General features: G+C 37.1%; 1 protein-coding gene across 4 annotated transcripts in view; it reads left to right on the top strand.

Moving 5' to 3' along the window:
• Window positions 1-20,362, top strand: part of LOC138316113 (pyruvate dehydrogenase phosphatase regulatory subunit, mitochondrial-like) — a 141,043-nt gene that overhangs the window by 117,146 nt on the left and 3,535 nt on the right. For 3 of the 4 annotated variants that reach the window (XM_069257621.1, XM_069257622.1, XM_069257623.1), the window contains 6 exons: window positions 10,941-11,055; window positions 11,538-11,690; window positions 11,986-12,110; window positions 12,906-13,098; window positions 13,609-13,758; window positions 20,206-20,348. In XM_069257621.1, coding sequence (XP_069113722.1) covers window positions 10,941-11,055; window positions 11,538-11,690; window positions 11,986-12,110; window positions 12,906-13,098; window positions 13,609-13,758; window positions 20,206-20,348 — 879 coding nt within the window. Of the gene's footprint in view, window positions 1-2,063; window positions 2,368-3,213; window positions 3,475-8,400; window positions 8,529-9,401; window positions 9,484-9,614; window positions 9,697-10,336; window positions 10,419-10,604; window positions 10,727-10,940; window positions 11,056-11,537; window positions 11,691-11,985; window positions 12,111-12,905; window positions 13,099-13,608; window positions 13,759-20,205; window positions 20,349-20,362 lie in introns of those variants that run through there. The other variant, XM_069257620.1, reaches the window with a different exon arrangement.

Genomic DNA, 20,362 nt, shown 5'->3' with positions numbered 1-20,362 from the left:
TAGCCAAAGGTCGACCAAAATTGTGAATTATATGGTCCCAGCCCCCCAGGGGCCTGAGGGGTGGGGCCAAAAGGGGTCAAATAGGCTAAAACTTCAAAAATCTTCTTCTGAAATTCCAGAAAAGGTAGAATCAAATACTCTTCATAGATTAAAAGGTCTTGAGGTCCTTTACAAAAATTGTGAATTATATCACCCTGAGGTCTCACGTTCCCCCCTAGGAAGGGGGTCAAGTTTGCTATAGTTTATATAGGGAAAACACATTTTTGAGCATTATTTGGTCATTTGTAATAGGAAATGAGTCAAATGTTGTCAGAATTATCAGTATGAGAAGGCCATTGAATCCTATTAACAATTTTTCCACGACTGACCCCCAGGGGCCTGAGGGGTGGGGTCAAAAGGGGTCAAATAGGCTAAAATTTCAAAAATCTTCTTCTGAAATTCCAGAAATGGTAGAATCAAATATTCTTCATAGATTAAAAGGTCTTGAGGTCCTTTACAAAAATTGTGAATTGTATGACCCTGGGGTCTCACGTTCCCCCCTGGGGAGGGGGTCAAGTTTACTATAGTTTATACAGGGAAAAGACATTTTTGAGCATTATTTAGTCATTTGTGATAGGAAATAAGTCAAATGTTGTCAGAATTATCAGTATGAGAAGGCCATTGAATCCTATTAACAATTTTTCCACGACTGACCCCCAGGGGCCTGAGAGGTGGGGTCAAAAGGGGTCAAATAGGCTAAAACTTCAAAAATCTTCTTCTGAAATTCCAGAAATGGCAGAATCAAATACTCTTCATAGATTGAAAGGTCTTGAGGTCCTTTACAAAAATTGTGAATTATATGACCCTGGGGTCTCACGTTCCCCCCTGGGGAGGGGGGTCAAGTTTACTTTAGTTTATATAGGGAAAACACATTTTTGAGCATTATTTGGTCATGTGTAATAGGAAATGAGTCAAACTTTGTTAGAATTATTAGCCTGAGATAGTATTTTAACATCATATCCATATTGGTCCTGGCCGACCCCCAGGGGCCAGAGGGTGGGGCCAAAATTGGTCAAAATGGCTAAAATTTCAAAAGTCTCCTTCTGAATTTGGAAATTTGATGGAACCAAATACATACTCCTAATAGATTGGAAGGTCTCTTTAAGGCCCTTTACAAAAATTGTGAATTTCATGGCCCTGGCATCTCAGACTTTCCCCTGATTAGGGGTCAAATCTATTTTATTGATATTGGAAAAACACATTTATGAACATTATTTTCTTAATTTTCAATAGGTCAAACTTGGTTAGAATTATTACCCTGTGATAGCATCATCATATCCATATTGGTCCTGGTCAACCTTCAGGGGTAGATGGGCGGGGCCAAAAGGGGTCAAAATGACTAAAATAAGAAAAAAAAATCTTCTGAATTCACTGATTTGATGGAACCAGATACTCCTCATAGATTGAAAAGTCAGTTATAAAATCACTGAATCACTGACTGGTTTCAAGGACCTGATGGGCCAATATATAGTGTTTTTGTGTCTTTGTTTCATTCTGTATCCGAACTCAGGTGACCGCTAAAGCCCATGGGCCTCTTGTTTTACAGATGGGCCATGAATGAAAGGAAATTTAAATACCCCAACATCTGATGGTTCATGGGCTTAAAATGTAATGACCAGACTGGGGTTCGAACCTCTGAAAACTAGTCTACTGAACTACCACGGACATTCATGATCAACCTTGTCCTAACTTGGTGATTTAGCTTATACAGCATGTAATTTTACCAGCAAGAACAGACATCTGGTTTAGCTACAAAAAGTGATTATTTACATAATTATAAGTGATGTGCTGTAGCTTTTTCCTTAATACCTACATCTTTTGTGTATAAACGTTCACAACTATGATCTATATAGTCAGCTTAATACGCTAAGATGAAGTCAGTATGAATATTGATGCATATCACTGTAACACCAACAGCTGTGCAGGGCTTACACTAGCTAGTGTACGGGATTGTAGTTTTGGAGCTAAATGTGACGTTCTTTTACATAATATTGGACAACAATATACAATAGTCAAGGACAAAAGTCAAGATAACATAATGAAGCTGGCCTCACCATTTCTCCAAAATGATTATATCACATCGAATGAAAAATTCACATGAAAGTTATATAAGAGTTCTACAGTTTGACCTACAATTGTTTTTCTGCCTGTAAAAACAGACTTGCACAAGAGTTCCAGGAGCGATCTATCTCGGGTCAGGGACTGATATAATGTAAACACGTGTGTGAGATATAGGTCTGTGTACTGTGAGCGGCCTGATATCAGTAGGAGCTTCAGGTATTTGTGTCACTACTGTCCCTTGTACAGACAGACCTGTCATCTCTGGGGGTAAGTTAACTACGTCTCTCCGATGGTTATATACATAATGATTAATCATGTTCACATTTAAAGTGTAATTCTATAAATAAAAAGTGATAATAATTATAGTATACCTTCAAGTAAATCACTCTAATACTAAAATACATAAATATTTCTTAAGTTTCTAGACTGCTCAGTAATTCAGTGTTATTAGTTCTAATGGCTACAGATTAACTTAAATACAAGCACTGTCATTCATTCATTCATTTCTTTATTCCTCCGAATTGAAGAGTTACATAAATAATAATGAACAGGATGAAGAAGAACAAAAAAAATAAATGCTAAAGGTAAATACAATAATATAATCATACAAGAAAAATGAACAAAACAAAAATAAAAAAGACAGAAAATGTATATACATGTATAAACATTAGTTCACATTCACAAAAAATGGAATGGATATAACCCTGTAAGCGTAACAATAGGTCGAATTAACGATGGACAAAAAATATTATGTAGTAACCTTACAGAATATTGACCTAAGGTTTGAAAAGAGACTGCTATGCTAAATACTATAACATAATATCAAAAATAGTCAGCTACACATTATATCAGATTAAAACACAAAATTCTTATTGAAATGCTAAAAATGCAGTACTTCATAATCATTAGAAAGCCTAAGTTAAAATATTCATATTGGATGTGTATAGTGTTCTAACTTTTTCTTCGGTACTATAGTTACTGACCTTTGATATGTACCTATAACTATGAACTTTGACCTATCTATGGAATCTAATGCAATTCAGCTGATTGGAATTGAACGAAAAAACTTACTTAAATTAGATTGAATATGACAAACATATTTTGGTATACAAGACTGGACAGCACAATGTCGCTAGTTACTGGGATCCTGAGAGGTGTGGGGCGAGGCCTTAGGTCACCGGTCCGGCAGGGACTCTGGACCACCACCAGCAGGCAGTACAGTGAGGCCACTGTCACTGAAGACAATGGTCAATCGGTCAAGGTGCCATCTACTGCCAGAGTGGTCATCTGTGGTGGAGGAGTCCTTGGGACATCGATCGCTTACCATCTGGCCGAGCGCGGCTGGACTGATGTGGTCTTACTGGAGCAGGGCAGGTAAACATATAATTAACTAGGCCTGTAACTGTAGTCTGTAATCTATATGTAAATGTACAATTACAACTGGTTAAATCGGTGTTATCATGTGTTAACACATCTTTTTGTTATTCTCTTAAGACATAACAATACATGTCAGATTCTGTTAGTGGAAGAAAGCCAAAGTTCCAGACAAAAAAATCCCACTAACAGACAGACCCTGTCTATTAAATAAAAGGGTTTGAACTAAAGGTGACAGAGAGATGATCAACCTTTGTTCCTCCCAAAATATCTCGGTTAGATAATCAAATGTACTGGTTTCTGATTAGTTGTTCTGTACTTTAGAATCTTTGAATTGTTATTTGAACAACTGTATACATGTTACATATAAATATATCCATGTGTAGACCTTGAGCCGGTTTGTAGGTAGATTATACAGGTGTAGATTAGTAATGTCAGTAAAATAGCGTTTATGATTAGGTTTGTCAGCAGCTATCATTGAAGGAAGTGTGGTCCTGTTCGCTGCAATATTGTAGCTCAAAAGACTTTTTGACAGAAAATGGTGTCGTCTTTAGAGCTACAATTGGTGCCTATTACTGCTAATGGAGCAAAGTAATGATTATGCAAACCATTATAAAACGTTTGTTTGCATTTTTATCGTACTTGTTTGATATTGCATGCCTACCAGGCAATAAAACTGAACCACATAAAATATCAAATTCTCATCAAGGCATTCTTTTTTTACATAATACATATGAAAGTCCTTCTGAAGGGAATTTATACAACAATTTGACGTCTTGTGAGCAGGACGGTAGATATTAAGAATGGTAGTTATGTTTGTTTTGGACAACAATAATATGTAAATGCATGTATACGCATAAAATAATTGGAAACCTACAAAAAATTTAGAAAACTATGCCCGAGTGATTTTCGGAGGCAGTGCTCCACTACGACATATAGGGACCAATTCGTAACCGGCCGAAAGGTATAGTAGGCCGGGTACATATATTCGTTCTATGGTCCTGTATGAAGAAGGTTATTTTAGGGGTCTAGTTTTATCAGGGTTGATGACCTCTGATAATGTGAGAGAGGATAACATGTACCAGGATAGGGATGACACAGGTATCTCACAGCTTCAGAATAAAAACCACAACTGCTGCATCAGCGGTTAGGCTCACCGGGCCGAAAAGAGCGGTGAGCTTATGCCAAGGTACAGCATCCATTGTCTGTCTCTCAACATTTCCTTTAAACTGCTAGTAGTCATAAAGTAGGTGATGGATTTGCACCAAATTTGATCAGAAACAACAATGGGGAATGGGAATCAGATTTTGCATATATGGGTAAACAAGGGTATTTTAATCAATAAATTGCTACTAGTCATTAGGTAGTGATTGATTTTAACCAATTTGATCAGAAACATCCTGGGAGAAGGGGATTAGATTCTGCATAAAAAGTTACTCATCTAAGTTCCTAGTTATGCTGTTACTATGGGTTACCCATAAGTTCATACACTGTAGCTATGCTGTTACTATGGGTCAACCAGTGGTTTCTAGCTATTCTGTTACTATGGGTTACCCAGTAGTTCCTAGCTATGCTGTTACTTTGGGTTACCCAGTAGTTCCTAGCTATTCTGTTACTATGGGTTACCCAGTAGTTCCTAGTTATGCTGTTACTATGGGTTACACTTTAGTTTATGACTATACTGTAACCATGGGTTACCCAGTAGTTCCTAGAACTACTGTTACCATAGGATACCCAGTAGTTTATGGCTATACTGTTACCATGGGTTTATCTAATAGTTTTTAGCTATACTGTTACCATGGTTTACCCATTAGTTTATGGCTATACTGTTACCATGGGTCACTTAGTAATTTATGGCTATACTGTTACTATGGGTTACCCAGTAATTCCTAGTTATGCTGTTTGTTTTGGTTTCCCATTAGTTCCAAACTATATTATTACTTTTGGTTACCCAGTAGTTCATAGTTATGCTGTTACCATGGGTTACCCTTTAGTTTATGGCTATACTGTTACCATGGGTTACCCTTTAGTTTCTGGCTATACAGTTACCATGGGTTACCAATGAATTTTAAGCAATATTTTTACCATGGGTTATACCATTAGTTTATGGCTAAACTGTTACCATGGGTTACCAACTATTTTCTAGTTATACTGTTACTATGAGTAACCCATAAGTTCCTAGTTATGCTGTTACTTTGGGTTACCCATTAGTTCCTAGCTATTACTATGGGTTATTAAGTAGTTCATAGATATGCTGTTACCATGGGTTACCCTTTAGTTCATGGTTATACAGTTACCATTGGTTACCCATTAATTTTTAGCTATATTGTTACCATGGGTTATACCATTAGTTTATGGCTATACTGTTACCATTGGTTACCCATTAATTTTTAGCTATAGTGTTACCATGGGTTATACCATTAGTTTATGACTATACTGTTACCATTGGTTACCCATTAATTTTTAGCTATATTGTTACCATGGGTTGTACCATTAGTTTATGACTATACTGTTACCATTGGTTACCCATTAATTTTTAGCTATATTGTTACCATGGGTTATACCATTAGTTTATGGCTATACTGTTACCATTGGTTACCCATTAAGTTTTAGCTATAGTGTTACCATGGGTTGTACCATTAGTTTATGAATATACTGTTACCACTGGTTACCCATTAAGTTTTAGCTATAGTGTTACCATGGGTTGTACCATTAGTTTATGACTATACTGTTACCATTGGTTACCCATTAATTTTTAGCTATATTGTTACCATGGGTTATACCATTAGTTTATGACTATACTGTTACCATTGGTTACCCATTAATTTTTAGCTATATTGTTACCATGGGTTATACCATTAGTTTATGACTATACTGTTACCATTGGTTACCCATTAGTTTTTAGCTATATTGTTACCATGGGTTATACCATTAGTTTATGAATATACTGTTACCATTGGTTACCCATTAAGTTTTAGCTATAGTGTTACCATGGGTTATGCCATTAGTTTATGACTATACTGTTACCATTGGTTACCCATTAAGTTTTAGCTATAGTGTTACCATGGGTTATGCCATTAGTTTATAACTATACTGTTACCATTGGTTATCCACTATTTTCTAGTTATGCTTTTTCTATGAGTTACCAATTAGTTCCTAGTTATATTATTACTATAGGTTACCCATTTGTTTCTAGCTATACTGTTACCATGGTTTAGCAAGTAGTTCCTAGCTATACTGTTACCATGGGTTACCCAGTAGTTTAGGGCTATACTGTTACCATGGGTAACCCAGTAGTTCCTTGTTATGCTGTTACTATGGGTTACCATTTAGTTTATGGCTATATTGTTACCATGGGTTACTCATTTATTTCTAGCTATACTGTTACCATGGGTTACCCATTAATTTCTAGCTATACTGTTACCATATGGGTTACCCAGTAGTCTATTGTTATACTGTTACCATGGGTTACTCATTAGTTTCTAAATATACTGTACGTTACTATGGGTTACTCGTTAATTTCTAGCTATACTGTTACTATGGGTTACTCATTTGTTTCTAGCTATACTGTTACCATGGGTTACCCATTAATTTCTAGCTATACTGTTACCATGGGTTACCCATTAACTTCTAGCTATACTGTTACCATGGGTTACCCATTTCTTTCTAGCTATACTGTTACCATGAGTCAAACTCATTAATTTCTAGCTATACTGTTACCATGGGTTACTCATTAATTTCTAGCTATACAGTTACCATTGGTTGCCCATTAATTTGTAGCTATGTTGTTACCATGGGTTACCCATTAGTTTCTAGCTAAACTGTTCTCATGGGTTTATCATGGGTTACTCATTAATTTTTTAGTTATACTGTTACCATGGGATTACGCAATATTTTCTACTCATATATTATTGTAGATTACCAAATAGTTTATACCCTTACAAATAGTTTGCATTTTGTTTTAGTGGCTATACATGATAACGCCATGCACCAGCTATGATAACCAAGGGCCACACAGTATTTCTTGTGTTAGTCCAATTTTTATCCTGCTTGTCCTGATATGAAACCACACATGTGAATGGCATTACACTTTGTATACTAAATAATTAAGCATGGTTTGTTGCTCAATCTGATTAAAATTCAGATCCTCATTATCACTGCGTTGGATAAGAGGATCTGACAGCAGCCCATTAGGGGTCATGTCATGGTGACCTTTGGAAATAGATAATCAAATTGCTGCCTGCAAAATCTTGAAGATGAATTTCAGAGGATGAAATTGTTTGAAAATACTGTCAGAATCATTTGCGTGCACGTAGTCATCTTGCCCAAAGAACACAACAAAGCTGATTGTATATGTACACTGAGACGAATTGATGTTTTCAATTGTTGTAGCAAGGTGTAGAACCTGCATTTGATCTGAAGTACACGTGGTATAAAGGTCATCTGGATGTGACCCTCCATGGGATGTTGTCAGATCCTCTATTGAACGGAGTGGTTATAAGGATCTGTATTTTAATCAGATTGGTCTGTTGCTGTGCCACAGTCTTTGATTGGCTGAAGACATGTCCTGTAATTATGTAATAACTTTTGTTCTGTATAATGGATTATTATGTGAGCAGGAGACATGATGATGTTACAGCACTCATATTAAAGAAAATATGATGTAGCTGAGATTCAAGATGGCCACCAAATAGGATCTTCTGATTGGTAAAAATTTCAACAATGTCTGATCTTAATGAAACTTAAACATCTTAAACTTAGCAATGCCTTTTATCAACTCTACAGCAGCATTCCTTTCATATGAAAAAAAAAACATATCAGCCATTTCAGGTCTTAGATCATGGTATTTAATTATGTCTTACGGCCAGTTTAGTTTGTTCATTGTTCGATACTACATTTTGTTGTATTGTTTCTATTCGTTTTAAGATTTACATGTGGCACCACATGGCACTCAGCTGGAATGGTCGGCCAGGCTAAAGATGAGATAGAGGGCTCACAGCTGGTGGCCTATAGTAAACAACTGTATAAAAAGTTAGAGAAAAGTCATGGGATTGGTAAGTATAGCTCATCAGACATACATATACTTCACCTTCAGTCTCACTCTCTAACCTTTATAGCTCAACTTAAACAAAGTTAGATATCATTAATTTTAAATGAAACACCATCAATATGATAAATGTCTACCTTATATGGATACACTGTACAATGGAATACATTTTGATCTATCAAAGTTACTCCCCTTTGTTTCACACTCTCAGTACTGAAGGAAATTAACTCTGATATATATTAAGACATCATTAAACTTCAAACACAGGACTAAGGTACAAATGATCATCTCAATCTATCAGACAATGTCATACATTTGTATTGTATATCCTGTACACTCTGAATGCCATAAATACTAAGTGTATCATCTCAATATATCAGACAAAGTCATACATCTGTATCGTATATCCTGTACACTCTGATTGCCATAAAATCATAGTGAATCATCTCAATATATAGGACAATGTCATACATCTGTCTTTACATATTACAAAGTTATCTCCCTTGTGGATATGTATCAATTGTGACGTCGTTACTTTGTGAACAAAACATATGCTGTTTTCTCTGAAAAAAAGTTATGTTAAGCTAGAAAATTTGATGTAACAATCAGTACCTAACTGTAAGGGCAGATAACTCTGTAGTATGCTAATACAGAATATAGCATATCAAAGTCCTCAATATGCCAGAGTCATCCAATAACTTTACCTCACATTTACTGTACCATTCTTGTCTCAAATGTGTAACATAACTCTAATGAATTTCTGTGACAGATATGATGTAAATGATGATTTTTAAACAACTGCATGCACTGATTGACAGATAGTCTGCTTCTTCAACATCGAGATAATTATATATATATATATATATCATATTCATTTTAGGGTGGAAACAATGTGGCAGTGTTTTTGTAGCACAAACCAAGGACAGATTGACATTTCTGCAGAGAAAAAATGACATTGCATTGTAAGTACATTGGACTATAATTTAATATATTCATGTATGCTTGAACAATATTTATCATTTAAAGATTTTTTTTGGCACATATGAATGGATAATATAACTAAAGGTAATCCAAAGATAACCCTGTTTTGCAGAGCCACCGGTATTGAGTCCCATATGATCTCCCCAGAGGAGGCAGGAAAGCTGTGCCCCTGGGTTAGAACTGATGATTTAAAGGTATCCTAGTGTAAAGATCACCTGTGTATGAAGACCAATTTCTTCGGAATCCCAAATGGCCATTAATAACATGATTTGACCTGTGTATAATACTATATATACACCACTTGGCTATATAGATCATATTCCATTGTAGTTCTTCTTGACCTCTACTGTGTAACAGTTCAATTTGAAGGTGTGACCCTAAAGGTCATGAAAATGTTCTTAATTCTATATTCAATAAAACATACCATTCTAAAAAGTGATTTTGTTTAACCAAGTAAAAGTTCAAAAACTCTTTCATGATCTCTGAGTAAAATTGGTCAACTTGTGTAAGATGTACCTCTCAAAGAAAACCTTTAGCAATGCTATGTCTAAATGGATGGAGGAAATTCCAATACCCAAGAAGCTTTTAATTTTACCAGTAGACCCTGTTGCTTAACAGTTCTGAGGCTAGAGTGTTTTAAACTGTAAATTATGAAATAAGATCGAAATGAAAAAGTTGATAGACACAAAATCAAGTCACTGTGAAAATAAATTGGTTCTCATTAGCAGTTTTGTTATGCTTTGATAAGTTATGTAATAGTTAACGAGTATGAATTTGAAGTCAATATAGGATACTTTTGTTTTATGAATTTGTTTATTTATGTGACCACTATAGGGGGCGCTATGGGTACCAGAGGATGGAGCTCTCACCCCACCAGATCTTGTGTCGGCCTATACTTCCATCGCAAAGGGCAAAGGTACTGGCCGACCTAGGTCTTCATCTTAAGAGATTTAGCTATGTTTTAGATATGATGATGGACAAATGTTTTATGATGAGGTGAGAGAGGGAATATATGTTACTATAATTAAACTTCTATATAATGTATAGATGCACATGTCTTGGTCATGGTTGTTGCATTTTAACTCCCTCATGTGCTCTACAGGAGTAAAGTTTATGGAGGGAGTGAAGATAGACCAAATCCTCACCAAGAACGGACGTGTAGCCCAAGTGACCACATCGCATGGTGATATCAGCTGTGAATACTTTGTCAACTGTGCTGGACTGGTAAGACTGATGGTTATAAAATGTCAGTAGACAGGACTAAATCAATGATAGAGTGAGGAAATAAGATTAAAATTGTTTTTAAAAATTCAAGACAATTGCCAAAATGATATCTGATACATCATAGTTTGATTTCAGAAAAATGGAGAGTAAAATAACAAGAAAACAATATCATGCTATTTGATTTTTTTAGTGCTTATACATTTTTCGTTGACAGTGGGCTAGAGAAGTTGGAACAAAGTCTGATCCGAATGTAAAAATCCCGCTCCATCCTAATGAGCATTTCTACCTGGTAACCACTCCCATACAAGGTCTCGACCCACTGATGCCAGGTGAGTGACTCAATATACAAAATTACTCATGATATAAATGTGATAATTGTTATACTATACCTATAGCCCTCTTCAGTCAAAGTGAATGTCAATGTTAATTAGATGAATCATATCATCTAGCATTTGTTTCCTTTTGACTTAAGATTGCAGAAGTACTGAATAGTTGTTTTTATTCCCAGTGATGAAATTTTGCTATCTTTGCAGTAAAGTTAAATTCCACGAAACTAAAATCCACACTGATAAAATGAAAAGAATGATCAGTAAGATAATCTGTATAGCTTATTTCTGTGAAAAATTGTAAAATACACAAACCTTTCTCCCCATGAACTACTAAGGAGATCACGTTGATACAGGTAAAGGATTAAGACTGATTGATCACACACACCTTAAATGTAACACCTTAAGCAAAACAGCTAATTTTTGTTTCAGAAATTTAGGTGGCCTTTAACATGTATTTCTTTTTTATAAATTATTCATCCCAGTTGTCAGGGATTTTGATGGCCGTATCTACGCCCGAGAGTGGAGCGGAGGTTTGCTGGCTGGAGGGTTTGAACCGAGAGGAAAACCAGTGTTCCATAACGGAATTCCGGATAAATTTGAATTCCAGCTGCTCCCGGAGGACTGGGACCATTTCCGTAAGGATAAAAATACATCTTCATTTATAACATTTATAGCAGCATCATCCATGTAGCCCTTTTCTCTCAGATATCATAAGACATTTGAAAAACTTTCCAGACATTGTGATTGAAATTTTGGTTTGATGGTCAAATACATTACAAAATAAAAATGCAGATGAAAAGCACTATGTCACTTTCAAATTTAAGATCAATTGCTTTTACCTTTTAATATTGATGGTAAAATCAGTATTTTAGTTCTAATCTAAGAAGTTTAGAGTAAAAACAAACTTGACAGAAATGTTTGTTCTTAAAGAGGTACTGTTAGACCCGATTCTTCATCGCTTCCCCTGTATGGAGACCGCTGAAGTGAGACATTTAGTCAACGGACCAGAAAGTTTTACCCCTGATGGTCACTGGAATCTTGGCGAATCCCCTGAGGTAGGAATATTCTAGAATATATAAAATTTGTTATACATACCATATTTATTCCAATAAATTTTCCTATTTTCAATTCACAATACTTTTTGGGTTCACTTTAGGTCTTCATGATCATGACCCAGTTTCAGTTCCTCACCTTCCACAACTTTATAGAATACAATGTACCTTTACTTATGATTCCACACAGAATTTACAGAATTTAAGAAAACAATCCTTAAGTTAAGAAACAATCCTTAAGTTTTGTTAATTCTAATGAATATTTTTAATTTGATAATTCCTCAAAGTTAAAGATGCTATACCACTGACAAATGGTATTTTTTCTCTATCAAAAACGGGAGTAGGCGATTTAGTATTTTTCTTAAGGTACAAATGTTACTTACTTTACACTATTACCACCATTGCTAAGTTTGAGCTTCTATTTTTTAATCAAGATAAAAATATTAAAAGCAATTAATTGCATCCCGAAAACATTCTGCGGCACTATGTGGTATATGGAATGAACTACTGATTCCACATGCACCAAAAGCAATATAAATTATTGTATATTACTTTTTGTGTTAATTAGACATATATACATGATAAAACCAAAATTATTGTTCAAATGATGAACATCGTTTTTGCTCTGTCGACGGTGGAGCATCTTTAAGGAATGTTGGTGAAACTGGTGTAAAATACTATACCAATAGACTGGATGATCTGCATATGTACAAATTAATTAGCATGGACATACTGTCTTCATCAAGTCAATTATGCCTAACTTCTGTATATATGATATGATATTACCATGCTGATCAGGTAAAGAATTACTTTGTCGCGGCTGGGATGAACTCCATGGGTGTTGTCGGCAGTGGTGGAATAGGGAAACACATAACCGAATGGATTATAGACGGTGAGCCAAGCATCAACCTCGCAGAACATGATATCCTTCGATATGTCCCTCACCATAGCAACAAGAAATTTCTCAAGGAGAGGGTCAAAGAAACTATTGGTAAGTGTGATTTTGTATACACTATCTTATCTCATTTTGTGTGGAATAGCAACCATTATAGACATGTATATCAGTTCCAACATCTATTGCTTTTGTGTAGAGGTTAAAAAAGAATGCACAAGGTTAAAAAGGTCAGAGTTTATAACTACTTGCTGCTCTGCTTTTTGGAAAATGATAAGCAAAAGAAGGACATTTAGTTGTACATCAGCAAATGTGTTCATATTGCTTCACTAGATACAAACAAGTTCAATGAATCCTTGATCAGCAGCTATCTGACTTGTTTTAAGATGAGGAGTTTTCACACAAACCTCCTTTTCAGTTCCCCTTATATGGGAGATTGATCACAGGCACTTAGACAATAACTGTCAATGTTCATAGTCATACTGTCACTGCTTATCAGAAGGGAAGTCAGTGAGGTGATTCATGAAGTTTTTACTCTGTTGGTTTTGTTTTTATGTGATTTGTATATGAACAATGAAGAAAGATTAATTCCTTTTATTTGTAAACCAGCACTTTATGACATGAAGTTCCCCTATGAATACTGGGAGACTGGACGTAAACTGAGAACGTCACCCTTACACACAAGGCTAGAAGTAGATGGGGCTGTGTTTGGTGAAACCAACGCCTATGAAAGACCTATCTACTTTACAAGACCTGAGGGTAAGTAACACCAGCATAATTGACAATATTAATTGAGAATAAATCTCTGTACGTCCATGTAATTACAATATTTATATGAAATTCTCAAATATTGAGTTGTGTTACTATTATAGATACTGCTTTTACAAGGTTTTATGACATCACTCAATGATTATGAATGTATGATCCCAGTGTTACTGTATGTTCCTAGTGTTACTCTGTGTCCCCAGTGTAACTGTATATTCCCAGTGTTACTGTATGTTCTCAGTGTTACTTTATGTTCTCAGTGTTACTGTATGTTCTCAGTGTTACTTATGTTCTCAGTGTTACTGTGTGTTCCCAGTGTTACTGTATGTTCTCAGTGTTACTGTGTGTTCCCAGTGTTACTGTATGTTTCCCATGTTACTGTGTGTTCCCAGTGTTACTGTATGTTCTCAGTGTTACTGTATGTTCCCAGTGTTACTGTATGTTCCCAGTGTTACTGTATATTCCCGATGTTACTGTATGTTCTCAGTGTTACTGTATGTTCTCAGTGTTACTGTATGTTCTCAGTGTTACTGTGTGTTCCCAGTGTTACTGTATGTTCCCAGTGTTACTGTATGTTCCCAGTGTTACTGTGTGTTCTCAGTGTTACTGTATGTTCTCAGTGTTACTGTGTGTTCCCAGTGTTACTGTATGTTCCCAGTGTTACTGTATATTCCCGATGTTACTGTATGTTCTCAGTGTTACTGTATGTTCTCAGTGTTACTGTATGTTCTCAGTGTTACTGTGTGTTCCCAGTGTTACTGTATGTCCTCAGTGTTACTTATGTTCTCAGTGTTACTGTGTGTTCCCAGTGTTACTGTGTGTTCTCAGTGTTACTGTATGTTCCCAGTGTTACTGTGTGTTCTCAGTGTTACTGTATGTTCTCAGTGTTACTGTGTGTTCCCAGTGTTACTTTATGTTCCTAGTGTTACTGTATGTTCTCAGTGTTACTGTGTTCCAAGTGTTACTGTATGTTCTCGGTGTTACTGTGTTCCAAGTGTTACTGTATGTTCTCAGTGTTACTTTATGTTCTCTGTGTTACTGTATGTTCCCAGTGTTACTGTATGTTCCCAGTGTTACTGTATGTTTCCAGTGTTACTGTGTGTTCCCAGTGTTATTGTCTATTCCCAGTGTTACTGTGTGTTCTCAGTGTTACTGTATGTTCCCAGTGTAACTGTATATTCCCAGTGTTACTGTATGTTCTCGGTGTTACTTTATGTTCTCAGTGTTACTGTTTGTTCCCAGTGTTACTGTATGTTCTCAGTGTTACTGTATGTTCTCAGTGTTACTGTATGTTCCCAGTGTTACTGTATGTTCCCAGTGTTACTGTGTGTTCTCAGTGTTACTGTATGTTCTCAGTGTTACTGTGTGTTCTCAGTGTTACTGTATGTTCTCAGTGTTACTGTGTGTTCCCAGTGTTACTGTGTGTTCCCAGTGTTACTTTATGTTCTCAGTGTTACTGTGTGTTCTCAGTGTTACTGTGTGTTCTCAGTGTTACTGTGTGTTCCAAGTGTTACTGTGTGTTCTCAGTGTTACTGTATGTTCTCAGTGTTACTGTGTGTTCTCAGTGTTACTGTATGTTCTCAGTGTTACTGTGTGTTCCCAGTGTTACTGTGTGTTCCCAGTGTTACTTTATGTTCTCAGTGTTACTGTGTGTTCCCAGTGTTACTGTATGTTCTCAGTGTTACTGTGTGTTCCCAGTGTTACTGTATGTTCTCAGTGTTACTGTGTGTTCTCAGTGTTACTGTATGTTCTCAGTGTTACTGTGTGTTCCCAGTGTTACTGTGTGTTCCCAGTGTTACTTTATGTTCTCAGTGTTACTGTGTGTTCTCAGTGTTACTGTGTGTTCTCAGTGTTACTGTGTGTTCCAAGTGTTACTGTGTGTTCTCAGTGTTACTGTATGTTCTCAGTGTTACTGTGTGTTCTCAGTGTTACTGTATGTTCTCAGTGTTACTGTGTGTTCCCAGTGTTACTGTGTGTTCCCAGTGTTACTTTATGTTCTCAGTGTTACTGTGTGTTCCCAGTGTTACTGTATGTTCTCAGTGTTACTGTGTGTTCCCAGTGTTACTGTATGTTCTCAGTGTTACTGTGTGTTGCCAGTGTTACTGTATGTTCTCAGTGTTACTGTGTGTTCCCAGTGTTACTGTATGTTCTCAGTGTTACTGTGTGTTCTCAGTGTTACTGTATGTTCTCAGTGTTACTGTATGTTCTCAGTGTTACTGTGTGTTCCCAGTGTTACTGTATGTTCTCAGTGTTACTGTATGTTCTCAGTGTTACAGTATGTTCCCAGTGTAACTGTATGTTCCCAGTGTAACTGTATATTCCCGGTGTTACTGTATGTTCTCAGTGTTACTGTATGTTCTCAGTGTTACTGTATGTTCTCAGTGTTACTGTATGTTCTCAGTGTTACTGTGTGTTCTCAGTGTTACTGTATGTCCTCAGTGTTACTTATGTTCTCAGTGTTACTGTGTGTTCTCAGTGTTACTATAAGTTCCAAAGTGTTACTGTATGTTCCCAGTGTTACTGTATGTTCTCAGTGTTACTGTGTGTTCCCAGTGTTACTGTATGTTCTCAGTGTTACTGTATGTCCTCAGTGTTACTTATGTTCTCAGTGTTACTGTGTGTTCCCAGTGTTACTGTATGTTAACAGTGTTACTATAAGTTCCTCAGTGTTACTTATGTTCTCAGTGTTACTTTATGTTCTCAGTGTTACTGTTTGTTCCCAGTGTTACTGTATGTTACCAGTGTTACTGTATGTGCCAGTGTTAATGTGTGTTCCCAGTGTTATTGTCTATTCCCAGTGTTACTGTGTGTTCTCAGTGTTACTGTATGTTCTCAGTGTTACTGTGTGTTCCCAGTGTTACTGTGTGTTCCCAGTGTTACTTTATGTTCTCAGTGTTACTGTGTGTTCCCAGTGTTACTGTATGTTCTCAGTGTTACTGTGTGTTCCCAGTGTTACTATATGTTCTCAGTGTTACTGTGTGTTCCCAGTGTTACTGTATGTTCTCAGTGTTACTGTGTGTTGCCAGTGTTACTGTATGTTCTCAGTGTTACTGTGTGTTCTCAGTGTTACTGTATGTTCTCAGTGTTACAGTATGTTCCCAGTGTAACTGTATGTTCCCAGTGTAACTGTATATTCCCGGTGTTACTGTATGTTCTCAGTGTTACTGTATGTTCTCAGTGTTACTGTGTGTTCTCAGTGTTACTGTATGTCCTCAGTGTTACTTATGTTCTCAGTGTTACTGTGTGTTCTCAGTGTTACTGTATGTTCCCAGTGTTACTGTATGTTCCCAGTGTTACTATAAGTTCCAAAGTGTTACTGTATGTTCCCAGTGTTACTGTATGTTCTCAGTGTTACTGTGTGTTCCCAGTGTTACTGTATGTTCTCAGTGGTACTGTATGTCCTCAGTGTTACTTATGTTCTCAGTGTTACTGTGTGTTCCCAGTGTTACTGTATGTTCCCAGTGTTACTATAAGTTCCTCAGTGTTACTTATGTTCTCAGTGTTACTGTATGTCCTCAGTGTTACTGTATGTTCCCAGTGTTACTGTGTGTTCTCAGTGTTACTGTATGTTCCCAGTGTTACTGTATGTTCCCGGTGTTAATGTATGTTTTCAGTGTCAGTACCCAGTTTTATCAACTTTCCTTTAAGTGTTCATTTTAGTTACAAGCACAATAAAGAATTTAATGCTATACAGGTGGTACTCTTCTGTATTTTTGACATCCTTGAGTATAGTAGTATCAGACTGGTGACCTCTTTCCGATGTAAATCCTTAAAACTAAACTCCATATTAAATTGTTTTAGTTGTGTCAGTCATCAGAAGTTACTTCACTGCTCTAAACTGCAATATCCTATGGTGATAAATGATTTATCAAAATCAGATAGCTTTATGGATGTTGAAATCAGATGAAAATGTTATAACAAATGTTCTATTGCTGCACTAAACTGTTTTTCTGTGAGTCCTTGTGCCAGCAGCTTTTAAGTCTACATCCAATGGGAATAGTAATACAGGTTATCCTCTTTCCGGTTTTTAGCTCACCTGGCCCGTCGTCCGTCCGTCAATATTTCCTTTAAATCGCTATTAATTTGCATGGATTGTACCCAAATTGGGCCACAATCATCCTTGGGTGGAGGGGAACAGAACTTGTATAAATTTTGACTCTGAACCCCCGGGGGCAGGAGGGGCGGGCCCAATAGGGGAAATAGAGGTAAATCCTATAAATCGCTACTTGTCCTAGAGATCTGCGTGGAATGTAACCAAATTTGGCCACAAGCGTCCTTGGGGGAAGGGGAACAGAACTTGTATAAATTTTGGCTCTGACCCCCCCCCCCCCCCCCCCCCCCGGGGCAGGAGGGGCGGGGCCTAATAGGGGAAATAGAGGTGCACCTCATGTGTTCATAATTGACACTATCTGGGATAGAAGAGTAATCGTCCTCCCCTTTCACTGATTACTATGGACGACAGAACGTCTATCCACATCAATGAAGACAGGCAACACAGAAAGTATATTGATATGTCCCTGTTAGTATCTCTGTTATTTTATTACCTTTTTTACTTTAACATGGAGCAATCAAGATCATTTTGACCTGCATGATACAGATGCCTTTGATAGTAATCACCGATCAGATGGAGTCATCAGTGGAGTCCACGCTTTAATCAATATTACAACCCCTAACTCAATGACCAATCACTGTCCCAATGACAGGCTTTCATAAGTATCGTGCTCTTCCTCCACACCCAACTGGAGTCACGTTCAGTTGCTTGGACAAGCACCTGCACAGCTCCTCTCCTCATTTCCGGGCATGCGATCCATAGCGTAATGCAAATATCCACACAGATTATGCAGGAAGACACTGCAACCATAAGGAAGTTCCGGGTCTGCCACCCACGCACCCTGGTGTCATATATCTTCCACTGCTATATGTTACAATGCACTGTCTGCCCTGATGTACTGTTCCATGTCTTGCATTCTGCGTCCTCCACCTCAATGTTTGCCGACCACTTTCTCACTGTCCCAACATTAACGCCTACTTTCCGGACTCTTTCATCCTTCAGTCGCTTTGACGTTCTACTATACAGCCCTACGCTGGAGAAGAGGGCTACTCCAAGCAAACATCTCTAATGTTTCTTAATGGATTTTTCAAAGTCTTCCACTGCTATTACATCTACACGTATCTCAGACAACAAAGTCAGCCGGGGAAGAAAATCATGCCGGAATGTCTAGTCCTTGATGTCGAGTAATCCAGTTTTGTCGATCTTTCTGATTCCCTTTGCTATTGATGAAATAGTTTCTACGGAGACTTTTAGTTGGAACCGTTGCGCTATCTTTCCCTTCCTTATGATAAAACTGATGCAGCCATTACTCACTAATATATGAGTCTGGACATGGGTACCTGTCGTAATGCTACGTTCTTCCACAAATCCTCTACTCTTTGGTTGCCTAATGGTTGGTCCTGAATTTGGATCTTTGTTTTCCCTTCAAGGAGTCTTTATCAGCTTGTTCATTTCCACCACGAAAAGGGTAATCAATTTCATACAACCAACTATGATACCCTTCTCTAACCACTGCAACAATACGGCGAAGTCTCCTTCAGAGGATTCAAGTTGAAATCCGTCAACGTAACTTAATATCAAAATCTTGTGTTTAAATGTCTCCTCTATGAGTTTGTGGAAAACAATCTCCTATATTTGTCGGGAACAGTCTCCTATATTTGTCGGGAACAGTCTCCTATATTCGCCAAGAAGATGACTGATGCTATTAATGTGTTCGATGCATACTGAAAAGCCAGTGATTTCCTTGTTACAGCCCCCTTTGTCAACGTCCTGGTTACGTGCCATGCATGTTTGTGCTCACTTCTTTCTCATTTAACCAGAGCGATCCTTGTTTTTGTAGTTCTCCTTTTCGGTACAAAATATGTAGCCAAGTATAACCCCCTTCCTTCAAATTACCTCCAACAATAGCCACAGGTGCCTTAGTAGCTTGAAACACTTATATGGTATTCCGTTTTGCTATTGAACATATGACGTCCTTGCTCTTCTTACAACGTCTTGGACATTTTTCCACGACGATTTTCCCTATCCTGTTGCATATGCCTATTGTTTGATCACCATATGTTTTCCTGAATAGTCGCTTATCCGCCTCGTTAGAGCATGCTTAACTTCATGATCCATTCCAATATCATCGCCTAGTCGTCTACCGCAGTCGTTGCCTATTTCTCTGGAATCCTGAAGATTATCTCCTACCTGCTTTTTAAACACTTTGACATCTTCAACAACAATTCGTTCGCTAGATCGTCAATATAGAAACTTGACAGGATATTAGACAAATCCTCCATATATCAATTTGCAAATGACAAATGTTGCAAATGCTATCTGTATATCATAATGAAACTGCAGCTTTGCCGATCTTTGCCGCTTTTATTTGTCATTCTATTTTTTTTCAGATGAACCATTGAATCAATATTATCCAGGGAAAGGATCCTATTGCAAACCGCCATGGTTTGAAAATGTCAAGGAGGAATACTGGGCTTGTAAGGAACGTGTGTGTCTTATAGACATGTCATCATTCTCCAAATTTGAGGTCAAGGTCAGTATAGACAT

The sequence above is a fragment of the Argopecten irradians genome, chromosome 2 (assembly GCF_041381155.1).
Source record: "Argopecten irradians isolate NY chromosome 2, Ai_NY, whole genome shotgun sequence".
NCBI lineage: Eukaryota > Metazoa > Mollusca > Bivalvia > Pectinida > Pectinidae > Argopecten > Argopecten irradians.
This window is presented reverse-complemented; position numbering and strand designations above follow the sequence as displayed.